General features: G+C 46.8%; 1 protein-coding gene across 2 annotated transcripts in view; it reads left to right on the plus strand.

Moving 5' to 3' along the window:
• Bend4 (BEN domain containing 4) overlaps positions 1–27,387 on the plus strand; it is a 35,362-nt gene extending 7,975 nt beyond the window's left edge. The window contains exons 2-5 of one of the 2 annotated variants that reach the window (XM_052198744.1): positions 1,614–2,180; positions 13,177–13,265; positions 18,651–18,891; positions 20,478–27,387. In XM_052198744.1, coding sequence (XP_052054704.1) covers positions 1,614–2,180; positions 13,177–13,265; positions 18,651–18,891; positions 20,478–20,695 — 1,115 coding nt within the window. In that variant the 3' untranslated portion in view covers positions 20,696–27,387. The remainder of the gene's footprint in view (positions 1–1,613; positions 2,181–13,176; positions 13,266–18,650; positions 18,892–20,477) is intronic. The other variant, XM_052198745.1, reaches the window with a different exon arrangement.
• Positions 27,388–27,476: the final 89 nt, after the last annotated feature.

Genomic DNA, 27,476 nt, shown 5'->3' on the forward strand with positions numbered 1-27,476 from the left:
AATCTCGTAAAGGGAAGGAGAAATGGGAGGTAGCTTCCTCCTGCTGAACACCCTGAAAAGTGTCACTCTGAACTGGTGAGATCTGCTTCTACATAGTGGTGAGGGGAGGAGAGGCCACTGCTGTCGTTCATATTCAAGATGACTTTGGACAACCCTAAATAATGCTTTCAGAATTTGGGAGTGTAAAATACTCGCTGTGTGCCTCAGTCTGCTGCTACCTAGGCCCAGTCCTGGAAGCTTCTAGCCTCCATTCCGTCTAATCTAGGCCTAGACCGTTTTCAGCCTCTGAGACTTCTTGGCGCTGGATGAGCTCACCCTTTCTAGTTCTTGTTCATCTCTAGTTGGCTGGTTCCGCTCTGCTCTTCTGGCTCAAAGCTCCTCCGCACGCTCATTCCATATGGCTTCTGGGCTTCTCCTGAGCTGCTCTGTCTGGTTGGTCCCAAGCTGACTCGAGCCGTGTGGTCTGATCTCGCCCCTTCTCAATTCCCTTGCTCATTCTGTCTTCTCCTGAGTCTAGCTTCTTCTCTCTGCAGCCTGTCTCTGTACAATCATTTCAGTAGAACTGCCTCCTTTTCTCTTTCTCTCTGCCAAACCTTTCTCTAACTAGTCACTTTGTCTGCTGGTCGATTAGACAGCACTTTCAAACATGGCGCTTCCTTCTATGGACTTACTTACTGTGTGTTCGTTGTTTGGGATTAAAGATGTGTACTAAGGGTGTCTGATTTCCAGACAGAGGGATTAAAAGTGTGTGCTAAGGCTGAGCCACACCAAAACTAGAAACAGGTTCTTTTCAGTAAATAACACAATCTCAGGGTTCATGGTATGATCAAACACTCTGCAACATGGGAGTTTTTTTCTTTGTCTTTGCAGCAAGTTGATTGGTTTCTCTTTGGTTTTTTACTTTCCCCTGCTTGATAGTGGGTTCAGGTATGCGGGTTCTGTGGCCCCCACCCGTGCCTTTTCCCGTTTTAGGAGATTTGACAGTCCGGTACAAATGGCTCTGAAAAGAGAAAGAACCCATTTTCAGATAGAGTTGCTGCATCTCTCTAAACGCTGACCTTGACAAGGATTCCAGATTAGGGAGGCTGTTGAGCCCAGGTGTTGGTGACAGTTTTGTTTCATACTCATCCTTTGCCTATTGAGCTCTCTGAGCTACCTTAGCTTTCTAGTGAGCTCATCACAAGGACTTCTCTCTCTGCTCCAGTTTGCATCTGGGAGCTGTGTGGTTGTGGCAGGGATTGTATCAGCTGATGAATAGCAAGGGCAAGAGGGCACTCCAGAAATAGCAGTAATGATTGCAGTAAGACCGCCTATCAATGAGGAATTGAGTCTGCAGTGGCTGCTCGATTCATTAGATAAGGATGTTAATGAAGCCAAGGCTGTGAGTTCAGACCTGTGCAGACCAGACAGGGAGATCTTCATGTGGTTCCCAGGCTTTTCTTGGAATAAGGGGAGGGGGGCACCCACTGGTCACAGAACAGTCAGGAGCTGTGCATCCTTTCTGTGGTGGCTTCCCTGGGCCTTTTGTGTTGTAACATTAAGCTAAAAATGGAGGACCTTGCTTCTTCCGTGCCTGGCTGTTCGTCACTGATGTCTCTCTTACTCCATTCCAGAGAGCCGGATGATCCTGGATGCCTTTGCCCAACAGTGCAGTCGTGTTCTTAGTCTCTTAAATTGTGGAGGAAAGCTTCTGGACTCCAACCACTCTCAATCCATGATTTCTTGCGTCAAGCAGGAAAGCTCTAGTTACAACGAAAGACAGGACCAGTGTCACATCGTGAAAGGGGTCCCGAGTCAGACCTCTGACAACATAGACATAGAAATGCAATATATGCAAAGAAAACAACAAACTTCTGCCTTTTTGAGAGTGTTCACTGACTCTCTCCAAAATTATCTGCTCTCGGGGACCTTCCCCACCCCGAACGCCTCGTCAGTCAGCGAGTATGGCCACTTGGCTGACATGGACCCTCTCTCAGCCTCCCCCGTGCACACGTTAGGTGGCTGGACCTCCCCAGCGACGTCTGAGTCCCATGGTCACCCGTCCTCCTCCACGCTGCCGGAGGAAGAAGAGGAAGAGGAAGAAGAAGGCTACTGTCCTCGATGCCAGGAGCTAGAGCAGGAGGTTATCTCGTTGCAACAAGAAAACGAAGAGCTCAGAAGGAAATTAGAGAGCATCCCAGGTACGTGTTCACACTGCTTGAAGACGGTGGCAGCTCAATCCGTGGTTGTCTCAAATCCGCCTCCGTGATGGTGGTGGGGCCGGGATGCTGAAAACTTGAAAAAGCAGGTCGTGGAAGATGTCCTTGGCTTGCCCAGTCCAGGCAGGAATTCCAGGACAAGAACTAACTTGTCTGTGTTAGCTTCATGTTCTGGGGTTAAGCCCTGCAGGCCACAGTCCTCGTGAAGGATGTCTCTATTGGTGTATAAGTAATTCCTATATGTGATACCTTACATTGATGTGCATTAACTGTTAGGAGTAGTCTGAGAACCCTTTAAAAGTGGCCTGTATTTAAATATGGCATCTGTGTCCCTGGGGTACAAATGCAAACAAAACCATCTTTGCATTAGCAGGATTCTGTGCTGGGCAAAGAACACGATCAGTTCTGTCCATCCCTTTCCCTGGCCTCCTTTGCTAAATTTCAGCATGAAATCACTTTGCATGCGGTCCCCTCTGTGCAAAGTTAATTTAGACATTTCGAACTAGTAGATCAAAGATAAACCATTAATTGAGCTGACCATAAACTGTGTATGGCCCCTGGTATGAGGCATCCCTCTTAAACATCCTCAGATGTCTTCAGAGTATTAGAATTGGAGATTTTAGGACAAGACCTGAGTTTTTGTTATTAAGGCTTTTCCCTCTGCTGTTAACAAAAGTGCATGGGGGCTGGAGAGATGCCTCAGCAGGTAAAAGCACTGGCGGTTCTTCCAGAGGGCCTAGGTTCAATTCCCAGCATCCATACGGCAGCTCACACTGTCTATAGTTCGGGGGTTCCAATGCCCTCATACAGATAGAGATGCAGGCAACACCAATGCACATGAAATGTAAATCATTTAAAAACTTTGAAAAAAAGAAAAGCACTAATTTCAGTTGCTTCTTTGAATTCGTTCCTGTGTATGTGGGACTTATATTGACACCAGAATTATTAGCTAGAACAAGATCTCTGAGCTGTTTTAATCATGTGACCCCCTCAAAGATGATCGAGTCAGGGCCACAGCCTCACAGTCTACACATTTGTGGTCAGCTATATATCCCAATAGCTGCATTTTATGTTCAAAATAGGAGAATTTATGGATTTTTAAGACTGATACAATACATAAATAGAAGTTATAGCTTCTGTTTAAGCCTGGTGTGTGTGTGTGTGTGTGTGTGTGTGTGTGTGTGTGCGCGTGTGCGTGTGCGCGCGCGCGCGTGCGTGCCATACAATTGGTAGCTCATCTAGAAATAAGAAACAATGAAGAAAGTTTGTTGGGACACATAGGAGAGAAAGCCAGACCGGCTATTAAGATTTGCCCAAGCAGAGCCAGGTCTGGTGGCCCATGTTTTAGTACCAGAACTTGTGGGTGGAGCCAAGGGGATCAGGAGGTCAAGGTCATCCTCTGCTACAGAAATATGAGGCCAGTATGAGTTATGAGTTATGTGCAGCCTGTCACACACACACACACACACGAGTTGCCAAATTAAAAATTAAGTTGTTTCCCATCTTTTATTAAAGGACTTCTCCAAATGGAGCCGGAATTTGGCTCAGAACGTTGTCGAGTCTGGCTCAGTGTGCTGGTCTTGGAAGGAGAGACAAGACAAGTAAACCACGTGGGGGTCAGGGCACTCAGGATGTTCCGAGCCAGGCTGTCGTGCCTACAGGAAACATCCTGGGGGAACCCAGGAGGCCGTATGGAACCACACTGTTCCGTGTCTCCCCCAGTCAGGAAAGGTGGTCACACCAGCTTACTGATTTCACACCTGTGCCGGCCTGCAGCGAGGCTCCACTCACTCTTACGTTTGCCTCCAGCAGTTGTCTTACCCTCAGTCCTCCTTTTTCTCAGGGGACAGAAAATAGGGTCACAGGTGGCTGCAGAGACCAAGCCGGCCACTCACAGTGCATCCCATAGGCATGCCCCTGGTGCTGCCAGGCTAGGTGCTGCCGACCACACAGGTTGAGAACACCAGGCTCCTGCTGCCTTGATAGCCACTGGAAGCCTCCCTCCTGGGCCTCGTCCTGGGTCAGATGTTCCAGCGTGTGGGAAGAGGTGGCACAGATGTCAGAACATGACTAATTCCTAGCCCTAACTATGTGCCAATGTTCTTGATATATCAGAAATTTGGGGTTCAGCCAGGCCAGGTGCTGGTGTCAGGGATAAGTCATTGGTGGCCTCTCATGATGAGTCACTGGACATCCCAGAAAGGTGAAAAATGATACAATTTCTTCAGCACTCTTGATTAAATATCGAATGACGCTGGCTGAAAGGAGTCTAACGGTCACTAGAGTTACCGTGGATACCTCGGCCTTGTGAGAACTCTTCATGAACCTTGTACCAATAGCCACTTTACACAGAACTGTAATTGCATTAAATATGTATGGAGAGCTGGGCTTGTTGGCACACATCAGTCCTGACACTGAGGCAGAAGCAGGAGAATCAGGCATTCTAGGGCGTTTTCAACTACATAGCAAAGCTGAGGCTTTTGGGGCTGTGAGTCCCTATAGTCAAACTCTGTGGATGCCCAGCAGTGCACATGAAGGATCCAGCTATGAATTATGCACAGATAAAAATGAGTATCGGGAAAAACACCCAAGCTGGTTGGTGGTTACCTGTCGAATGTGATCACTATCAGGGAAAGAGAAAGTGTCACCTGAAGATGGAAACTTGACCAGAGAGCAGGGGAGGTGCTGTCCTCTTGCCCTCCTCCTAGTCTCTGGATGAAGAGCAAATAAGGCAATCATTCAAGAGTCCATTCTTGACTCTTAGTGACTATAGTTTTAGGAAAACTATGCCCCTAGACACCCACTTGAAGAGCAGCACAGTGACAGGCTGGTTACATGTGTATGTTCAAGCAATAACTCTGTATTTGTCCTAGATATAGGGCATTCCCGTCGGAAGACCGGGGCTGTTTTGTAGAGTCTACTCCATTTGATAGCCAGTTTGGGACAGGACACGCAACAGATGGAATAAGGAAGGTTGTAATCAATTGACCAGTTGTACCAAGTGTCTTCGGGTTCTCCTAAAGGTACTGCCAGGGGCACGGGGGCTTCATTGTCTTCCCTGAAGAGCCTTTATAATGGAGCAGACGTGAGCTAAAGGGGGTGAGCCCGGCAGCCCACAGGGAGAAGTGCTTCACTTGCATGGTCATAGGGGAAGATGTTAGATCTAACCCAGGAGAGGTTGGGGAGGGCTTCACCAGGGTTTTGTGTTGCTGGTGAAGTGTGGACAGCCGGAAGCTGTAGGTGTTCAGGAGTCCTTTCAGATGGAGACAACTCACCCTGAGGAACCCACATTGGCTCTTTTCCTTCTGTGTCAGATCACGATAGACATTTGGAAGTTTGTCCAATTTGTTTTTTAAATTTTTGATAAGAAGTGAAAACAAACTTAAGAAGCTACATGGGCTGGAGAGATGGCTCAGAGACGAGGAACACTGGCTGCTCTTCCAGAGGTTCTGAGTTTGCAACCACAAGGCGGCTCACAACCATCTGTAATGGGATCTGATTATGCCTTCTTCTGTCATGTAAGCATACAGGCAGATAGAGCAGTCATATACATAAAACACATAAATAAATCTTTTAAACAAGCTACAGTGAATGAATGAGTGAATGAATGAGCTACTTGGACCAGGAATATGAAGGGCTGGGAGGTTATTTGGAGGCAGCGCTGGGTGCAGCTCCTCAGGGGAGAGGATGTCTGGTGAGGTGCGTCTAGTGAGCTCATAGTCACTGTAATTAAGCGTGCTCCTGAGGATGGATATAAAATACCCATATTAATCTGACATGCCAACGAATGCAAGCCGTATTCTCCCCTATGCACCTCTTAGAAGAAGAAACTGAGAAATCTCAGTTGTCTATACAATTATTTTTTAATACAAAGTCCATAGATAGAAAAATAAGGAAAGCTGTTGGGGGAGTGTTTGTTTGGGTTTTACTTTTTTATTTTTTCTGGTTTTCAGGCTGGCCGCTGTTTCACTGTACAGCCAGTGGTAGCCTTGAACTCCTTCCTTCTGCCCCTGGAGTACTGGGGAGTGGTTCCAGGGTTGTCTGCTCCTCTACCCACTGTATGAGATGCTGGAGAAAAGCCCTTCATGACTGCTGGCCAAGCACCATAAACCCTGAGCTTGAAAACCTGTCTTTAAGGTCGCAATGTACACCAATTACAATTCCTTTACATTTATAAGTACCAAATATACAGAAGATAATTTTTAAATTAACTTATTTACTGAAATTAGGTCTTATTGTGTAGCCCTGGCTGGTCTGAAACTTGCTGTGTAGACTGGGCAGGCTTTGAACTCACAGAGATCTGCCTGCTTCTGCCTGAGAAATGCTGGGACTAAAGGCATGTGCCACCATACCTGGCCGTATATTTTTGTTCTCTGCACTTTAGTTTTTTTTTTTATTTGTTTTTTTTTTTTTTTAAGATTCCACATATAGGCTTGCAGATGAGCAGTCGCTGCTCTTGCAGAGGACCCAGGTTTGCTTCCCCGCACCCACAAATGTGACGCCTGTGTCAGGGGATGTGACTCCCTCCTCTGGCCTGCCTGGGCACCAGGAACACAAGCTCCTTAGAACTCAGTAACACTCCACCAAACACGTCCCTTTGCCTGTTTTGCTGTTGCAGAAGAGCCATGTCATCTCCATGTCACAGTGAACACGGAGTGTGGGTTTCTTCACGTGCTTATCCTGTTTTCTTTAAATGTTCTCCAAGAAGGGAGATCCCAGGGCAAGAACAGTAGTGCTGTTCTTGACTTTAGAAACAAACCTCCGTGATCTTTGCATGCCGGGGACAGACGTCACCGTTCTCACCCACTGTGGGCACCGTCACCAGGGTGTGCTATCTTCTGAGTCTTTCATTCCAAGGCATGGAAAGTACGTTTGAGTTTTGTCTTCTTTGTCAGTGACTTCTGAAGGCATGTACGACTGTGCTGGCTCTTGCCTGTTCTGTGTGGAGAAGGGGGGGGCAGGGAAAGAGAGGGGGGTCTATTGCTGGCCTGTAGCTCACACTTGGGCTAGGCTGGGGACACTTAGACAAGCCCCAAGGGACCATCTTTCATCACCACACCCAGCTGTTTATGTGGGTGCTGGGACTGGGAAAACATTTTACTGACTGAGCCGACTTTCTCTGGTAGGAATTTTATAGTTTTGGATCTTATATTTAGGTCTTCTCTGTAGTGTTTATGAGTTATAGTCTATGAATTGGTGGTTGAGTTTTGTGGATGGTATAAGGTTTTTTGAGCACTGAGGAGAGATGGCTGAGAGGTTGGCACACTTGGCGCTCTTGCCCACATCAGCTATCTGTTTCCTTTCATCTTACGGGCAGGAAGTTGACACCTCATAGATGGGAGAGCAGCTGTAGATGGAGAGTTATGTCATCCAAGCCTTCTGACTGGATGTCCAAGTTGTAACCCTCCACCTGAGGTCAGTGTTTATTGTCAGCGTAGTTGTAGTGTGTGGTCACCAAAGAATTAGCCAGTGAGTTGGCGAACACTGTGGCATTACTTGTAGCAGAAGTACAAAGCGAGGGCCCTCCGAGAGCCTCCTGTACAGTGCCTTCAACTAGTAAGTCTGTGACCCTGTTTCTCCTGTGCTCTGGGCACTTGAGCATTACGGTAGCGAGCCATTTTAATAGTGAAATCCCAAACAGACTTATAAGGAACAACCCTAAATAAACGGTGACAGGGACACTTGTTTCCAGCTTAAGAACTGAAACCAGGCGATCACAGCTGGGACATTTGTCAGGCGACTCAAATTCCAAAGTGCTCTGCACAAGGCTGCAAATGGCTTGCAAAAGTTCCGGTTTGGGGAGTTCCTAGCATACCTTAGCAGGCACGCAGATTTGCAAACACAGAATCCAAGAGGGAGTCGTGACTCTCCGCACTACAGATAAGGAGCTAACCTCCTCAGGTCCCACGGTGTCATCATTTAAGGCCAGACAGGGAACTAGGTACGGCCGGCTTGGGGTAAAGGGACTTTGTACAAGCAGAAGCCCCTGTAGATTCCTGTTCCTTGCTATTGCTGCCTGTGATGGCTGCCTGTGATGGCTGCCAGTGTTCGCTGGCAGTAATTTGCCCATTCTGAGCTTTCCTTAAAGCAAAGTTAACAATATTATAGGCATTTGGAAGTGTTAAATTCAGTCACTCTGCTCATGAACACTTAGTGTCACTTTGAAGAGGAAGTGTCCCTGAGACTAGAGGCACAGCTCAGCAGTTAAGGGCACTTGTTTCTCTTCCATAGGACCCAGGTTCAGTTCCCAGAACTTCCACGGTGGCCCACAGACATCTCTAAGTCCAATTCCATGGGTTCCAGTATCTTCTGACCTCCATAGGCACCAGGCACAGATGTGGTGCACACACACACACACATATGCACATAAAATTAAAAAAAACACATAAAATAAATCTTAAAAGTTGAAAGAGAGAACTTGTTTCTGATGTGTGTAGAGCATGTCTGTAATCCAAACACCAAAAAGGCGGAGTCAGGGCAGAGTCCAAGGCCTCCTGGGATACACAGCAAGACCCCATCTTAACCAAGAAAGCACAAAAAGAGAGCTGTTGGGTGCCTAGCAATACAGAGACTTGAAGGATCCCCCAACTTATAAGCACTGTCTGACTTCAGAAAGGGGCCACAGCGCCTGTTTGGGGAGATGGGGGTTCTGTGACTACCTGGATCTGAAGGTGGCCTTGAACTCCCAATCCTCGGCTTCTCACAAGAGCGGAGGTTACCGGGCATGTGCAGCTGTGCTTGCCACCCTACCTGAACATCTTTGCACTTTCAACCGTCAGTGCCCACAGTACACCAAGTGCCCAATCTCATTGGACAGTTGGAACTCCTGGGCAAGCAGACACCTGTCCTAACGGCTGTTCTTTCCACTCCCAAAGCATGCTGCCCCCTTCTTGAGAAACTCCTGAACATTCTTCAGTGTCCCGTTCAGGCAAGGCCCTCTGTGAGAGACCCTTCCGTGTCCCTGCGCACACCTGGATACTTCTGTTAAAGTCATTTTCAAGCCTGTGCTTACCAGGAGTATGCCTTATCTCCTGATGTCCTGATAAGGTGAAGGGTCACATATGGTGCTTGAGGGCAGAAACAAACCTATCATCCTGATGTCCCAGTTTCTGTTGAAACAAGGCATTGTCTTCACCTGAGCTCCAGCCATGTGACTGTGTGAGACTGATACTTAGTGCTAATCATTTGATTTAAGGTATTTCGATTCGGGAACTTATTTTATGTTGGAGAGACGATATGATTGGGCTACTTGAAGATTATTAAACACAACAGATACCTGAGATTGTCAGCAATAAAGAAAATCAACATTTCTATAAAATGATTGAGTAATATTTTGAGGGGGAGTTTGAAGTCTTTGACTAGCTAGGTAGATAAAATAGTTCGTGAGGAGCAGAGATAAACTGAACTGAGGTGGCGGCCAAGTGCCTAGGCCTCTGAGAGATTCTCTAGACTGCTACTTTGTTAAATCCCTGGTAGCTCTCAGGATGCATTGTTTCTGTTTCCCTTGCATTACTTCAGTTGGTCCTCACAGTAACTGTGTGGCAGGTCATTATCCCAATTTTACAGGCATGATAACAGAAGCTCAGAGAGGTTGAGTAACTTTGCCCAGGACCACAGAGGCAATGTCAGAGTCAGCCCATAGCCAACAGTTACTGTAGAACTGCTAGGTTGTATTTAGCTGTCTTCCCTACTGAGGGAAGCAGCCGTAGAGACTAGGGGTGGAGCAGGGGTCTCTTTGCTATTGTCCCAGATCTTCCCGTTTCTGTGTTTTCCTTCCTCAGATTATGTGAAGAGCATTATGGTGCCGTGTCCTTCTTTAAAGGAAGGAAGGCTAGGTATGGGCCGGGCGCTAGATACACCTTGTATTCTTTTGTGAGCCTCTTTTCTTCCTCAGTGGTTTTATGGGACAAGGTGTTACGTGAACTTGGAGAGTCCTCTCCTCTTTTCCCAAGTTCTGGCGTTACAGATGTGCAGCACCACACACAGTCTCTCCCTCCCTTCAGCGGAAGCTTCTGTATTTCTCTTCCTCATTTCTCAGTCAGTGGAATGAGCAAGGGAACAAAGGAAACCTGCCCAGTGGGTCACAGGCTCTTCAGCACCCAGAGCGGTTTGCTCAGATTCTCATTGTGCCCAGGAGACAGTTCTGTTTAAGGCCTCTGGGGGGCGCCTATCTCTCCTCTCTTTAGAAGCCATAGGAACGTGGCAACCTTACAGGCCACTCGGGTCCCTAACTGCAAGTGACATGTCCTCGCTTGGGAACTCCCCTGTTGCCCAAAGGGGTAGGTACATTATCAGAGTAAAAGCACGGGTGGTTTTCCATTACTTTCTGGCTGCGGCCTTCATGGCTCCTGGGCAGGCCTGACAGCGCAGCTGCGACAGGTCACCCCTGCCTGCGCTCGCCAGACTCCATTCTCAGGACTGACTAAGGGTTTGTTGTTGTTTGTTTTGTTTTGTTCCCCACAGAAAGCATTTCACTTCATTCTGCAGCTTCCCTGTGTAACTCTAGGCAAGTGTCCACAAATGTGCCAGCCAAGAGTTACTCTGCACAACCCTGCAGAGAATATCGGGTGGCCTCTGTCACAGGGGAGATGACAAGGGGAAACCTGGAAGGTGGGAGGAGGGGAATCCAAGGGTCATTTCAGAGTTTGTAAGTTAAAAAACAAATGATTATATTTATGTTTGTGTGCACGTGCAGGTGCCTGTAGAGAGGAGGGCATTGAGTCCTCGGAGCTAGAGATAGCAGCAGTTGTAAGCTGCCCCAAACCTGAGTCCTCTGCAAGAGCAGCAAGGGCTCTTCGTCCGAGCCCACCTCCAGCATCCACCTCAGTCTCTCCGACAGTTGGTTAGTGCGAGCACACTCCAGGGCTCCCTGGCCATCAGCTCTATCTCCAGTGTCAGTACACAGGACTCAACGACACTGGAAGACGAAAACTTGGTGCCCTCTCTTCCCAGCACCCACCAGCCGGCCTGGTTAGCGCTTGCTCCACAGGCTGCCGAGATGTCTGGATGCCTGTGCAGAGGCAGGGAGTGAGCTCCCAGCCGCCACGGCTGTGTGGCCAACACTGGATGTCTCAGAGGCAAGGAACAGCAGCTGCTTCAGTGGCTTTTAGACAGTTTTCAGTGGCTGTTAAGTTATTTCCACTATAAAAAAGATTTTAAAACACACACTAAGTGTATCTCTTACCTAAAATCCTTGGGGCCAGAACTGTTGTACCATTTTCCTCATTTGGGATTCAAGGATATTTACATATACATAATGAGATGTCTTGGGGGTGAGGTTTAAGTCTAAACATGCCATATATTCATGTTTCATATGTACATTTTATATGTACAGTATAATTCAGTTACATTTACCTTTATGAAAAATTAATGTACACGTGCTTTAACTGCAACCACACCGTATGAGGTCAGGTATGGAATTTTCCACTTGTGACATCATGTTGACTCTAGAAATTTTCAGATTTGAGGACAGTTTGGATTTTAAGTGAAAGATGTTCACCCTGTACTGCTTTTCATGAGAATGAAAACAGAGTGAAACAAAAGCTACCGTAATCTCACAGCTGGGAGAGGTCATTGTGGGAAACACCGACTTCTTTCCCATCTCTATTCTTTTGTTTGGTTTTGGTTTTGGTTTTGGTTTTGTTTCTCGAGACAGGGTTTCTCTGTGTGGCCCTGGCTGTCCTGGAACTCACTCTGTAGACCAGGTTGGCCTCGAACTCAGAAATCCACCTGCCTCTGCCTCCCAGGTGCTGGGATTACAGGTGTGTGCCACCACGCCCGGCTCCCATCTCTTTTCAATGTACATATCAACATCATTAAAGTTATACTGAACTTCATATTTTATAAGCTGTCTCATAAGTATTTCTGTGCTTAAATTTAAAATTCCATAATCTCAAAGCCAAATATGGGTCAAAACCCAGTTAGCCAATGAGAATGTGTAAATGTCGCTGCAGTTCCCGTGCCACACGCCCGTCGCAGGATATGCCCTTGCCCTTCTCAACTTTGCCGCCTTAGAAAGGAAGGTGGAAAGAAAAGACTCGGGGTGTAGCCCAAGCTGACCTGGACCTCACCACCCTTGAGCCTCAGTCTCCCCAGAAGAGGTGTACGACACTGTGAGGGACTCTTCTGCTCTGCTGCCGGTGCACATTCAAAGCCAGAGGCGTAGTCCCAGCCCCACATCAACAGAGTGCGGCGAACTTCTAGATGGTTGGTGAAATTAGGGCACCTGACATTCCCCCCCCAAATACTTTTTGTTTTTGTTTTTCCAAGACATGGTTTCTCTGTGTAGCCCTGGCTGTCTTGGAACAAATATGTAGACCAGACTGGCCTCAAACTCAGAGATCCATCTGCCTCTGCCTCCCAAACGCTAGGATCAAAGGTGTGCGCCCCTACTACCCATCTACCTTTTTTAAAGGCTTGGTTTTTTTTTAAATTATTTATTGTATTTTTATGAGTACACTGTTAGTGTCTTCAGACCCACCAGAAGAGGGCATCAGATTCCATGACAGATGGTTGTGAACAACCATGTGGTTTCTGGGAATTGAACTCAGGACCTCTGGAAGAGCAGTCGGTGCTCTTAACCGCTGAGCCGTCTCTCCAGGCCCCAGCTACCTTTTTAAATCAAGCATTGTCATACAACATATGTTGATCATTTTCCTTCCCCTAACTCCTCCCAGAACACCCTCACCTCAACTGTGTGTTCTCAATCTCCCAGGAAAACAAAAATCAAATAAAAAATCAGGACAAGCAAGCAAAAGACCAATAAGACAAAACCAAACAAAATGAGACAGAAAGTCTATTGTAAAAGACATGGAGTTTGTTTTGTGTTGGCAGCCACCCCTGGGCGTGGGGCTTGCCCTGGGCTATGGTTGATAGACCCAGTGACACTCCACTGGGGAAACTGATTTCCCTTTCCCCGCAGCTACCAATGGCAAGGAACTTCTTGTTGATAACTAGCTATTGCTCTTCCTCCTCACAGTGCCCTGCCAGACCGTCCTAGATTACCTAAAGACAGTGCTGCTACACCACAACCAGCTCCTGCCGCAGCCCGCAGACCAGCCCACCGAGGTAGGAGTGGGTCTTCGGGAAGAGGGGTGCAGGCTTGCAGGTGGAATTTGCCTCAGGCGCAGCCTGCTGACTGGGAACTTTGTGGATCTGCTACTATGGGCACGCATTCTGAGGAGGATCATGTGCAGATTTAATTTACAAAGGTTCATCTGCCCTTCGAAAGGAAGGAGAAACTGCAACTTAAATTGCATAGGCAAGTCTTCCCCATTCCTTCGGTGCAGGAAAGATGGAGATGAAGATAAGTCAGCGTGCCGCACCTCAGGTGGAGCCCTGGTCTCCGTGTGCCTCGTTCTGGGGTGTCTAACACTAACAGTCTCTGGGGCTTTAATAGTTACATCTCAGACGTGGTGGCACAGCTGTTCTCTGTCTTTGAGCCACAGTAGACGCAACCAGTCTCCAGTCGTCTAAAGCAATCATCTCTTGATGCTAAGGATGGCTTAACAGACTACATTTTTACAAGATTTTCAAAGCTCAGTCTTGAGTATGTTACTACCTCATGTTCTGAAGACTTTAGAACATGACTGAGTCACCCTCAACTCCTGTGCTTCCTTCATCTGTCACAGCATGCTCCCAAAGCCCCCTCAGGCTGCACCCTGATGGCACACCACCGCACAGCTCTTACACTCTGCCTGTCCCTGTTAGCGCCTCCTGGAGACGCTTCTCATTCGCGCATGGCAGGTGGTTAAAGTGTGAGGCTGCTCTGTGTGTGTGCTTCTACTCTTCCTTCGTTTTCATTGCCTTCCCACCTTTATAGTATCACTACCCTCACCACTCCCAAACCCACCCCCACCGGCTCCCCACATGCCCTCCCCAGCGCCTCTGCTGGGTGTCTGGTCCAGGCTGCTCCCTCAGGCTCTCTCCGCCATGGTCTTCTCGTCAGCCCTGCGTCATGGCTGCCTCTCTCCCTATCATGACTCCATGCTCATGACCCTTTTGTCCACCTGTCTGGCTTACTTCCCCCTTGCTGTCTGCCGCTTCTCTGTTGATTTTATGCCACTCTTCCTCCTCCTCCTCCTCCTCCTCCTCCTCCTCCTCCTCCTCCTCCTCCTCCTCCTCCTCCTCCTCCTCCTCCTCCTCTTGTTCCTCCTTTTCATCTTCCTCTTCCTCCTCCCCCACTTCTCTCCTTCCTACTCCTCCCCTTTCTCTGCCACATGAAGTCATTGCTCGGGCTGTCAGTGGGATGCCCACGCCCCCCCACCTTGTTCTGTCCATAGGACACCCAACCTGCCCATGAAAGACTTCAAACCCAGGCACAAGCTCCTGTTACTTGTCTCCTTTCTGGTCACTCTTAGCATTTTTTAACCTTTCTCCACTTTGCACAATGCAAAGTTATCTTGGTAAATTAAAGATCAAGCCTAAATTAAATTCTATAATTGAAGACCACAGTTACTAACTTACATCTTATGATTTATACAAGTGCAATGTGTGCTTCCTCCAGGAAGTGACTGAATACCTGTGCTCATTACAGCACATCGTAAGTTGAAGTCAGAATTGGCCAACTTGTAAATCTATGCCTACGATCAGGCTACAAGTCTTTGAGAACAGTGAGGGCTGTTTACAGTGTTTCTCAACAACAGGATAGGGTTAGTAACCTGCTGTGGCTAACTGAGGTATCTAATCAGCACCGCCAAAACAGAAAGAGACTGGGAGGGAGGCTCAGCTGGCTCCGTGCAGGAGCTTACCTTCCAAGCATGAAGGCTTGTCTGGACACCCGGACACCCACAAGGATAGCAAGTGTGGTTTGTGGTGGCATTCAGCTGTAACCCCAGCCCTGGGAAGGCAGGACAGACATAACCAGTCAGCCTAACCTGTCTGAGAGCTCCAGGTTCAGTGGGCGGCTATCTCAGAGTTAAGGTGCAAAGACTAGGCTTGACGTATGCCTTTCAGCCTTTGATCTCGGCACTCAGGAGGCAGAGGCAGAGGAAGGAAGATCTCTGTGACTTAGAGTAGCCTGGTCAACATAGTGAGTCCCAGGACAACCATGGCAACAAAGTGAGAGCCTGTCTCCAAGAAAAAAAATTTAAGGTGGAGAGTCAGTTAAAGAGAATCCTAACATAGAGTTCTGCCTCCTGTCCGAGGCGCAGGCTTCGCTCAGGCGCCACCCCAAGACAGAGGGAAGAAGAGATTGCCTGGGTTTCCTTGGATGGGGCAGATTAAACTTTATTGCCTGTCATCACCATTATTACCATACAATTTTTATTATCTTTTCAGGCACCTGAAAAATTTTCTCATTTTTATTATTTATCACATATCTTTTAGCTATGCTAAAACAGGATTATAACTCTTCATCTGTAACCCACAGGGCATTCTGAGTTGTATTTGGGGCTATAAATTACTGATTCTCTTTCTTCTTCTGTTTCTTGATGAAAATTACCTCCAAATGGTAATTCTGCATTTTATGAGACCAATGTTTTACGTTGAGCTGCCGTGGTGCAGGACTTTTCTATGATTTTCTCAAAGATTTGGGAAAAGTACCTGTGTTGAATTGCCAGCTCCCTAAGTCACAAACACCCTCATCTTAAAATAGTTTAGCAACATAGCGCAGTATTGACAGATGAGTGAGATACTCAGCCTGCAACATAGCGCCATATCAACAGATGAGACACTCAGCCTGCAACACAGCACCATATTAACAGATGAGTGAGACACTCAACCTTCCCCCAGCTCCTCACTTGGAGGGGTGACTCTTGGAAAAGGTTACAACCTTCATAAAATAGAGCCAGAACCTTTCCGTGCAGGTTACCCAACCCAGGGAAACAGGCATTAGTATATCAGTAGTAGTAGTAGTAGTAGTAGTAGTAGTAGTAGTATCATTATCATAAAATGAGCAGTTCAAGAAATAGCTGTGCAAGTTTCCTGTGAGGCTGGTAATGCATGTATTCATAGGGGTTGTAAGAGAACAGATTTCTTTTTTTTTTTTAAATCTTCATTTTTAGTTTTCATGTGTGGATATTTTGCCTGTATGTCTGTGCACTGTGTTCATATAGTACCCCCAGAAGCCAAAGAGGCCTATGGGGCAGGAGATGGACAGACACCTTAACCAAAATTGGTCATTTGTAATTGTTGCTTTGCTTTGTCAATGCTTTTGAGACAGGATCTCACTCTGTACTCACTCTGATACTGTCCTGTATCTCACAATATAGCTGAAACTACCCTTGAACTCCAAGGAGTGTAGACTCTGGAGTACTGGGGTTACAGATCTGAGCCCTCATGGTTGGGGAGTATGGTATCTTGATCCTATTTTGACAGTAAAGAGCTGGAGTTGAGATAGTCCTCTCCCCAGGCTGAACCCATGGCCTAACCTTATTTTATTTTATTTTATTTTATTTTATTTTATTTTATTTCATTTTATTTTATTTTATTTATTTTGCACATATATATGTGGACTATCTGTTTACTTGGTCCCCTCCAGCCCTGGATTAGAAATGGTTCTGAGCTGTGGTGTGAATTCAAGCCCTCTGGAAGAACAATAGGTGCTCTTAACTTTTGAGCCATCTCTCTGGCCCCAGTCCCCTACCCCATCCCAGACTTTATAATTGTACTACCTGGGGTAAACGCCTCAGGCTCCCCATTAATTGTTCAGTAAACAGTGCAGCTGGTTTTAAAGGGCGTCTGCAAAAGTGCTTTAGAGTGAGTGGTTCTGAGTCAGTTTGGAGTCCACCCACTGCCTGGGTTGAGTGGAGATCCACTGAGTCCCTTCCTCTGTGTCCATAAGAACACTGCCTTACCGGGGGTGGTGGCGCACGCCTGTAATCCCAGCACTTTGGGAGGCAGATGTAGGCGGATTTCTGAGTTCGAGGATAGCCTGGTCTACAGAGTGAGTTCCAGGACAGCCAGGGCTATATAAAGAAACCCTGTCTCTGAGAAAAAAAAAAAAAAAAAAGAACACTGCATTATCTTCCAGCCTGCTAGCCACATTGCCGACTTGCCTTCCTCAGCCTTGTGCGCTGCCCAGGACTGCACACACATTGCACTCTCAGCACCTCCCACTTAAGGGCAGGATGGACTGAGAGGACCTGTGGAGCCTGGGCTCCCGCTGGCGTCTTACCACACATGTGCACAAGCTCTCAGAGCCAAGGGCTTTGCAAGCTACCACCTGTTGTCTACATAAGGCCAGTGTGTGGTTCCTGTGTTTTGAACTTTATTCCAAAAAACTTTCGGTAGCTTTCTCAAGTTAGTAAGACATAGAACTCAATTCTATGTTTAAACCTAACCTGTCCCTAAATGCAGTACACAAACTATAACCTCAGCTCCCTTCCTTACAGGAAACCAAGTCCCATTGTCACCTTCAGGAAAGTGTGGGTGCAGGAGTTTCTATGTGTTGTGGTCAGCCGCTGGCTGACCCTAGTCAAATCCAGTCCCCACCGCTCTGCTGGCTCTCCTCACACCAGCACCCTCTCCATGGTTAAATAAGCAAGCACATTCTGAAATAAAACCCTGTCAGACCCAAACAGTACCAGATTTATAACTGTAATAAATTTTCAGAGTTGTAAAACTGAATGAGTTTCTCTTTCTCTCTCTCTCTTTTTTATTTTGTACACCTTAATTACTGGGGAAGTACATTAAAACTGAGATCATGGGTTAATTAATTTGTCCTGGACTATAGAATTTTATGGACAGCCAGAACTAAAGTAATGGTTGCGTGGGTGCAGTTGACTAAACATGGCTTATAAACGGTACAGAAGTTGGGTAATTGGCCCCACTGCAGCTGGTTAGCTTGGGGATTTTACAGCAGTCATAAACTAGGAAGGTGAGAAGCCAGAGCATTTTTTGGGTTGACTCAGGCATTCGCAGAAGCTACCATTTGAGAAGAGCTGTTTTGTTTTGTTTTAGTTCTCTCTTTTAAACCCACTCTTTTCATGGTTTCACTGTAACACAATGACAGCCGTGCGTTCGGTGCCTTAAACACAAGCCGTGCCTATTAAAATAGACCAAATAGACCACGGGTGCGGTCCTCTAAGAACGGAACTGCCAGCCAGAGGATGAAGAGGCTGTTTGATCACACTCTTCAAAGTCATTTTTGCATATTTAATAGATTGAAAGGGAAAGTTACAGGTTATATTTAAATAGCGTTCCCTGTCATTGGATCTTGACACATTTTAACCTACCTGTTAAAATACGAGTTATAAATAGCTCCTCTTTCAAAGGTGTTCATTATACCTCATTGGCTCTTGTTATAGAAAATGCAAATGTAATTTGAAAAGTGCCCGTTCTGAGTGTGAGCAATTACGCGGGCTCTTCAGTGCCCGCTTCTTTGTCAGCGTAGCCACTTGGTTAAAAAGCGTGTTTGCCTTTGAAATGGAGATGCCTTTGGCTCCTGGCTGGCTGGCTGGCTGGCTGGCTGGCTGGCTCGGCAGGTAATGAGAAAATATTTTCCTTTTCCAGGGAAGCAAGCAGCTGTTGAACAACTATCCTGTGTACATAACGAGCAAACAGTGGGACGAGGCTGTGAATTCTTCCAAGAAGGACGGGAGGCGGCTGCTGCGGTACCTCATCAGATTTGTTTTCACCACCGATGAGCTTAAGTACTCGTGCGGCCTTGGGAAAAGGAAAAGGTCAGTGCAGTCAGGAGAGACAGGTCCCGAAAGACGCCCTCTGGATCCAGTTAAAGTCACGTGCCTCCGAGGTACTGCATCCTTCCCCTCAGTGTCACCATCCGTGAACCCATTTCACTGCATTGGCTGCGGCTCCCCACACAAGTGTTCAGCCGTTACTGTATTTCTTTTTTTTTCTTTTTTTTTTTCTTTTTTTAATTTTTGCACCGAGACCTTCTAAGCTTCATGTGGCCCATCTATTTGGTATCGAGAAGCTCTGTAACGATCCTTTGCTTTAGCCTCCTTCTCGAGTACTGTCCAAAGGCATCGCATAGCACCTCATGTGTCACGCTTTCAGTTCAGATTTTCCTTGCTGCCAGAGAAGGCCACATTCAGCAGAACTGGAGCCAAGGGAGACACGCACAGGGAGAGAATGTGTGCTGTTCCGTAATTGATAAGGTAGCCTGCTTCCTTGAGCTTGCTTGTTAGGAATACTTACAAAGCATACCGGAAGTAGGCTTTATCCATAAAGCCTACTTAGATTTTAAAAATACAAGGCTGCTATATTCAAAGCGGAGCTTCTGCTTAGATAGCACAACTCACTGATATTTTAGGCAATTGCTCTGGTCAGTTGCGGTCAGGCAGAGGTTGGGGAACTAGCAGGTGATGAGGCAGCTTCCAACAAACACAGACAAATAGAAACATGACGAGGCCACCAAACACTGCCCCGGGGTGTAAAGCAGGAGGCACAGCAACAGGCCCTGCTCAGTTCAGGACCAACTTTATTGACCAGAAAGACATGTTGCTTCAGTCTGGCTAGGCATCCAAATTCTTCCTAGTGAGAAAGCCACAGTTTATTTAACATAAACATACTTATATCGCTTTGACGACCGGAAGGCTTGTCTCTGCTCTCACTCAGGATGTAGCCTTTCCCTAGACAGTGAGCTCCGTAAGCCCCGCTGCCTGAAGAGCACTCATCCTGCTGGGTCGCCGCTGGGCCTCTTTAGCTCACCCCACAGATTTAAGCTCAGCAGAGACTGAAGTCTTGGTACACGCATGACTCTCAACCATTCTAGATCGTTCTGATGCAAGTGGCCAGGTCTGGAGACGCCACCACCACCACAGGAATGCAAGCATTCACTAGTGTCAGTGCTCTAAAGCAGTCCTGGAGACCAGTCTAAACTTCCAGCATGCCGAGGCTGTTGAAAAGTTCTAGAATCTATCTTATTTAGCTAATTGACTGCTGTGCCTCTTATTCCCCAATATCACCAGAGGAGGTAGAGTTGCTCACAAAGATGTGGTGGCTTGCGCTTCTTATTTGTGTAATAAAAACTAGAGCAGCTCTATCCCTTCTGGGGAAATGATTCTCAGTACATAGAATGCAAGCTTGAGGGTCTGCATTCAGACGACCCATCTCAAACGCTGGGAAGGACACTCAGGGTGGACACTTTGTTTTCACCAGCAGATATTCCCTAAAGAGTATAGGTGACTTTGGTCTTGCACTCGAGAACCCTGGCGTGGGGTGGTTGGATGTAGTGAGTGGCGCTGTCATTGCATTGTTCTGAACGTCCGTGCAACATTTCTGACAGTGCCTCTGGTGGCTAGACTGCCTTCCTACCATCTGTCAAAAAGCCAGCTGTGTTCTCTCTCTTTTTTACTGTTGTTTCTATTCCCACAGAATTCATTAGGATGCACTGTACCTCAAACCCTGACTGGTGGATGCCCTCGGAGGAGCAGATAAACAAGGTGTTCAGCGATGCCGTCGGCCACGCCCGACAGGGGCGGGCAGTGGGAACTTTCCTGCACAACGGGGGCTCATTTTACGAAGGGATGGATCACCAGGTTTCCCAAGATGAGGTCTTCAACAAGAGTTCACAGGATGGATCTGGGGACTAGCGGACAGGATCGTCCCAGTGGTGTTTGGTTTCTTGTGTAAGAGCTCCAGTTGTGAATGTCCACTCCCTTGTCACTTAGAGTCCAAAGCATGTTATTCCGTCGTACTTTACACATTCTCGAACTTAAAACTCTTGACCCACTGCCACAGTTCCCAAATAGGAATCCACTTTAGGATTTTGGGGGGAAATCTCTAGCACCTGCAGTAGATTTGGGGTGTTATACCACAGAGGAAAATGTACAGTCGACATGAAGTCATTTCTAGCTAGACAGTGAGGGCGTCTCCAGTCCCGGATCTTCAGGAAAGCCTGGCCTCCTCAGCAGAGCTGGTCTCCAGGGAGGGTTCAGTTGGGATTCCTGCACACGGGGTGGGAGGACAAGCAGCAGTTTCCTTAATCCGAGTAAGCTGTCTTCAATTTCCTAAGACTTGATTTCAGAGTTCTCAGTAAGGCGTAAGCTAGGTGACAGACACTAAGCTTCCGTCTGTTTTAAACTCTTCTGGTAAGAAGCCAGAGCAGAGGCCATGTCTATAGAGTGCTCAAGTGGAAGTCGGCTACTTTTCTGTTACCTTACAGACAAAATTCACTGTGTCAGTCCGAAAGGCAATCCCACTGCTGTGGTTCACAAGCAGGAGATTCTCTTTATATCTTTAGGAAACATCCAAAGATTCAAAACCATTTTCAGATGCCTCATTTCGTAAGTTCCTAACGCATGGCTTCCACAGCCGTAAGTCGTACTTCATTGGCATAATGCCAGGGTGGTGGCTTCAGTGAGGACCTCCGCGAGCTAGCTGTTTGGTAAGATCACACACACAAGGCATGAATGACGGCATCTGCTGTTGATCAGGGGTCTGGTATTGTAGATTCCAGTTTCAAGGCCGTTTTGACAACTATGCAGTGGCTTGTAGGTGATTTCTCTGAAATTTGAAGCCTTTTCTGGGCTGAGTGAAGGTTTAGAATATAAAACTGTCTCCCAGTGTCACGGGTGGAAACGCCCCCATCCAGCTGTGCCTCCCTTTCCCACAATTCCTCCTCAGTCTAAGCTCTGAGTTACTCTCTTCTGCTTCCCTGCTTAATTTGTGGAATCCACATATAAGGTTAGTGATGCCCTGGGAACTATTTCCTGGTAAGGGCTACAGAGGTGCTGTAATTGTTACTGATGAAGATTAAACTTTGACATGAGAAGACTGGCTTTATTAAACGAATCAAGATCACTGTTTATGAAGGTTATGAGTGTCCTCTACGAACACAAGAAAGAGCTTTGAAAACGGTAGAAATTCAGACTGTGAGTACCCATTTGTAAAAGGACTTTTGGGGAGGCCAGTTTTGTCAGAATAAATCACACATCTTTTAGATTCAATATTTAACATCTGATTTTGAACAAATCAGTTAAAATAGTTTAGAAGTAAAATATTAAATGAGTAAGTGAGCTGTCGTTTACAGTGGACCCAGGACGAGTGTCTCTGGCTGTCCAAGGGAAAGGGATGTTGCTTTTTTCTGAACTATGAAAACTCTCCGGATAACATCCAAGATGGCATTAATATGGATAGTTGATAGCTTTTTGCTGGTCTGGAGCGCTCACTGTCATCTTGTTAAAATCCTCATCTGTTGTACCTCAGACTTCTCTTATTGCTGTTTATCCGCACTGCTGAGTCCCGTTCCTCTCTTTGGTGGTTTATTTACTGTCTGCTCAACCTCACTGAGTTTGCAACTTTACATAAGTTTGGAAAGTTAGCAGGAGCAAGCTTCACGGCCGTGGAGCTTTAAGGCCTTAATATAAGGAATCAGAAGGTCCCCGCAGAGTGACCTGAGTTCCTCCTCCACCTTTGTGAAGGCTCTGACCTCAGCACCAGCTCTGGATAGCATCGGGCCCTGGGATAAGCCCTGGTCACTGAAGCCACCACTTGCCATCCCTGCATAGGCTGAGAGTAGCTTTAGTTGAGCCTGTGCTGTGCCGTTCAGCCTGCATCGCCTTCCATATCAAATGTAGCTTTAAGGAAGAGGGTATGTAAATCATTTGTGGGTAACCGTATAGATGCACCTCTCAAGTCCACTGTCAGGTCAAGATCAGCAACCGGAAGAGTTGATCCTTGAGAGAGGGTTGCGTACTTGGCATTAAATCTTCCACTTCACTTGTTGAGGTTTTGGATCATGTGATACATCAGTCCTAATTCACCTTTCGCAGTCTTCACTTCTGGTCTCATTAACTCAGGATTTTCCCAAACGGCTTACCCGTTTGGTTAAACTCTCCAGCTCAGTGGGTGTGTGGGCAGGGACAAGACTTTCTTTCCTGTTTTATATAAAGAAGGGGAAATCACCTAGAGACAAGTTCTCGGCAATGATATCCCTCCACCAAGGATTCTTCCCACTGCCTCAGATGTGCAGACGGCAGCCACTGCTTCCTGTGCTGCAAGGTCTGGATGATAAGAAGTGCAGGGGACTCCTGATGAGCTGTTGTCAGTTCCGTCTCAAATGCCCTGGTCACATGCTTGTCATAAACGCGAGAAAACTCCATAGTGACCAAGCACTGTTGCTGGAGCACTGTTGCTGGAGCCCTGCTCAACATGATGTTGAAAGGGGTATTTCTTGGTGCGTGATCCAAGGTCTGGGAAGTCTGACCTAGGAAATCTCCTTGGGTGGAGCCTGCCATCGCGGTCCCCGCCCCCCCCCCCCCCCCCGTCATTGCATCATCTCTCTCGTGGGGGCTGCAGTTCCTCTTGCTGCTGGGCATGTTGTCCCTGCTACAGCAGCAGTGTTTAGCAACTGCTTTTAAAGGATGCAGCTCACAAACTTTCCTGTGAAAGTTTGAGGGTGCCTTCTGTGCATCCATCTTGGAGTCCTCTATGGTGAAGGGTCTTCACAGTAGCTGACAGGAGCATTTGGGGCACCAACTCTTTGAGCCTTTGACTTCCCACAAGTATAGGGCAGGGAACCTCCAGGACACCTGTGCTAAGCTCTCCCTGCCTCTCATTCTCGGGGTGAATGTCTGTTCTCTTAGCAGTTTCTCACGGGTGACTAGTTCTGAAACAGTGGACATGACACTGGCTGTTGATCACACAAGTAAACTAAGGACTACAGCACTGACCTCAGCCCCGTAGCCAGTCTTCTCAAGTACTTGCCTGTAATCACACCTGTAATCCTCAGCCCAGTCAAGTGTCCATTTTCCCTGCCTGTTTATAGGATTGCTGTTAGCAGCGTTCAAACACAGGTTTGTTCCAGCACTCTGCTGCCTCTTTCCCCTCGTGAGGATCCATTGAAGGCTGGGGTGCTACTCAGGTCATGGTGGTTTCCTGTGTGGTCCCCTGAGTGTTAAGTCAGCCTGCGGATGGTGCCACTTCTGGCAGAGCTCACTTTTAAAACTGGCTACCCTGATTTCTCCACATGCCTTGAGTTTGTTGTTTAGAGGTCTGAAGGTGCTATCGACTTGGTTTGATAGTAGTCACACACATTTTTTCACATTCTGGTAGTCAAACACATTTTTCCACAATGCAAAACCTAGACCTCTTGTCGACTTTTAGAATTACCCTGTGCCATTCAACGCTAGTTGGAAGTAGACTTGAGTTAAAAATATCTCAGGATGCAGCTGTGCCCTGTCATTGGTGAAGAAAATGTGGTTGCCAGGGTTGTGTAACTAAATGTGGCATTTTTGTCGGTGATTAGGTAGGTCCGGAGTCCCAGTATCAGAGGCTCCATGGTTCATAGCGACGCTTTTGTGGCTTATCCTTCATCTTCCACATTAAAATGCCTGCTTCTCACAGGGATTTAAACACCCTAGGGCGCAGATCTTGCCAAGAGAATGATGACCCTGGACTGGGCTGTCCGGACGGAGACCACCTGTGGAGCGGAGCAGTGTCTTATATTTGATGAGGCCCCATTTCTCACCAGCCCGCTTGTGTGTTTTGAGCCTCTCATGGTATCAAGAAAAGTGTAGCTGTTTCTACAAAACCCTTAACTCTGTTCTTGTCTGTCAGAGCATTTAGGGACTGTCACCACGTGTTTGCCTGAGGTACAGAGCAGAGGAGTAAAAGTGCTGATCTCTTGGGCAGGTGTTGAGGGAAGCTCGTGCCCCGCTAGTCGCTGTCATGAGTGGGCGGCTCAGTGACGTGCTCTGAGACAGACGAGGCCTTTGTCAGGATGATGAGGAGACACGTGACTACAGCCTCACTGGATAGCTACTGTACATGGTATTGGGGTCGGCACGGATGGCAATCGGATTGTGGTTTCCACTCAGTCCAGTAATGATTCTTGAATTATTTGCTGTTTACACACAATAACTCCTAAGCTTAGGAATCTGCAGGTGTGTGGTTTCTACACATCCCTGCCATTTAATGACTGTGCCTCTTCTGAAACCCTGAGAAAGTGGATGGAACTGCTGGGAAGGTGTGAATTATGTCCAGAACCCAAACATCACCCTCATTTGAATTCTATGTTTTGGGGTACAGGGGGTCAACCATTATTCAGTATGTGCTCTAGACTAACCCTGGCACCCACTGACTACCTCCTTAGTTTCTGTGTAGACCAGTTGTCTTTTTTTAGTTTAAATGTCATTTTTGGTGACTTAAAATATTAAGTGTATGATTTCCTCAGCTAGTGCTGTATCATCTCACAGTACAGGTCTGTGTTAATCTGTGACAGCTTTCACGTGTGGGTTTGTAGAAATGTAGTAGTGGTTTTGCACATACGGTGTGAGTCTTGCTGCTGTATGCTTAATGTGGCGACACTTGCCAAAGCTGCTTGGCAAACACGTCAAAAGGGATGCTTGAGTCACAACTCTCATGCAAATGTGTCGCAACAGCAGTGTGTGTCGTTATGATGTATTTTTGTAAACACAGTGATGGCTTCTTTCAGTCATATAAGTACTGGATAAAAATAACCACTTGAAACACTGGAGGGAAATGTCACCTAGCTGATGGCAAAGCTACTCATTATCAGCCAGGAGCATGCGTGTGTGTGTGTGTGTGTGTGTGTGTGTGTGTGTGTGTGTGTGTGTGTGTAACAAAGGGAAGAATTGACATCAGCAATGCGGAGGGCAAAAGTAATACACCATCGAGTTAGAGGCCATTCGCACTCCCCATGGTATTTTGTATTTTAGGAAATACTGAGAGAACTGGAATTCTCACACTAAATTACTGGCCTTGTCAGTTTGACTTTTGAAGACAGTGGATTACCAAAAATTTTGCTTTTAAGCTTCCATAGGTGGCTGTAAGGGCTGTATCTCCTTGTTGAATCACCGTCCCCCAAATTGGAATGAAAGTATATCTGCTAGCGACGCTCATTCAAAACCCTGGGTTGCTCTAAACAGTGGCAGCAGTACACGCAGCCAGATGCGCCTCAGCATTTGCAGAATGATCCGGTTCCCATTGGAAATCTCTCTCAGCAATAGTAATGACAGCTACCTAAGTGTGACCCTTGACTTCTGTGTGCTGGTGGCTTTGATAAGCACTTTAAAGCATCCTCTCCTTGTACCTTCCCAGCTGCCCTAAGAGCTGTTCCTGCCAGGGTGCTCACCCGAGCTCTCTGTGAGCTCAGTAAGCAGAATGGCCATGGCGGTCTGCCCTAGTCCAGCATGGTTCTCAAAGTCTGCCAACACTTTGGAGTGAACGTTTTCTGATTTTCTGACGTTATGAAGGGAAAGTTGGTATTTATATCATTAAATCTGCTTTGTGGATATGCAGGTGCTTAAATAACAACATGTAAAGCCCAGGCCTCCAGAGCTCTCGAAGGGCAGGCATGAGGCTTGGCCTGAGTGACATCCGGTGAGGGAGACCAGAAACGCTTAAAGGAAGTGGACATATCTGAGGTCCAGTTCTCTCCTACTTTTCTAGATTCCCTGTACAAAGATGCAGGGACATAAAAGAAAACATTGAATCTTGTAATTAGATCATCTTACATGACACCTGGTGGTAGCCTTGGCTATTGTCCAGTGTTCCCATCTCTGTGAGGCAGCCTCTGGTGACATTTCCAATTTGGCAGGACGGGAAGTCTTAACTGACGATGTCACTGTGAGAACTGTAGAGGAGATTGTGTAAAGACTACAGTGACCTGTTGGTTTTGCCCCTGTAGTTCACGAGTTACCATCCTTCGAAAGCAGGCCAAGGCCACCATGAGCCTGGCTTGTGCCTCTCGGGAGAAAGGCCTGCCAGAGCAGGCAGGGAACTCAGTCACTGCCCAGCCTGGCCTACCCAGGCTAAGGCTCGCCATCACGTTCCTCCTCTGCAGACCGGCATGTAGCAGCTAACACTGGGGCCAGTTGCCTTTACTCTATTTTCTATGATGAATACTTGTGGAGAAACTGTGACAAATCCATTGATCCTAATATTTTTATTGTTGGAGTCTTGTGGCTTCTCTGAATAATTTCTATTTGATTGTACTGTGTAGAATTCATACACACTAGGGATATGTTAATAAAGCTAAAATGCATAGTATAATATAGAATAGCAAAAAATTTTTGTGAACAATTTATATAGAAGAGTAAGTTGTTTTTTAAGTGTTAGACCATTTCTTTTGGGAACTTAAAATGTTATAAGAGTTTTTTAAACATTCAATATTTTTAATTATAAGAGACATTTGTTACTAGAGCTAATTATTTCGGGTGTTCTAATTGGAATATTGATTTTCTTACCTCATATACCTCTAGAATGCCACATGTTCTGTTGGGGGTAAAATTGCACAATAAATGTCAAATTATCTGTTGAATGTTTCAACTTGATTTTTTTCGTGTGTGTGTGTGTGTGTGTGTGTGTGTGTGTTCACAAGTGAGGTGCATGTGCATGAACATGTGTATA

This window comes from Apodemus sylvaticus, chromosome 11 (assembly GCF_947179515.1).
Source record: "Apodemus sylvaticus chromosome 11, mApoSyl1.1, whole genome shotgun sequence".
In the NCBI taxonomy this organism is placed as follows: Eukaryota; Metazoa; Chordata; class Mammalia; order Rodentia; family Muridae; genus Apodemus; species Apodemus sylvaticus.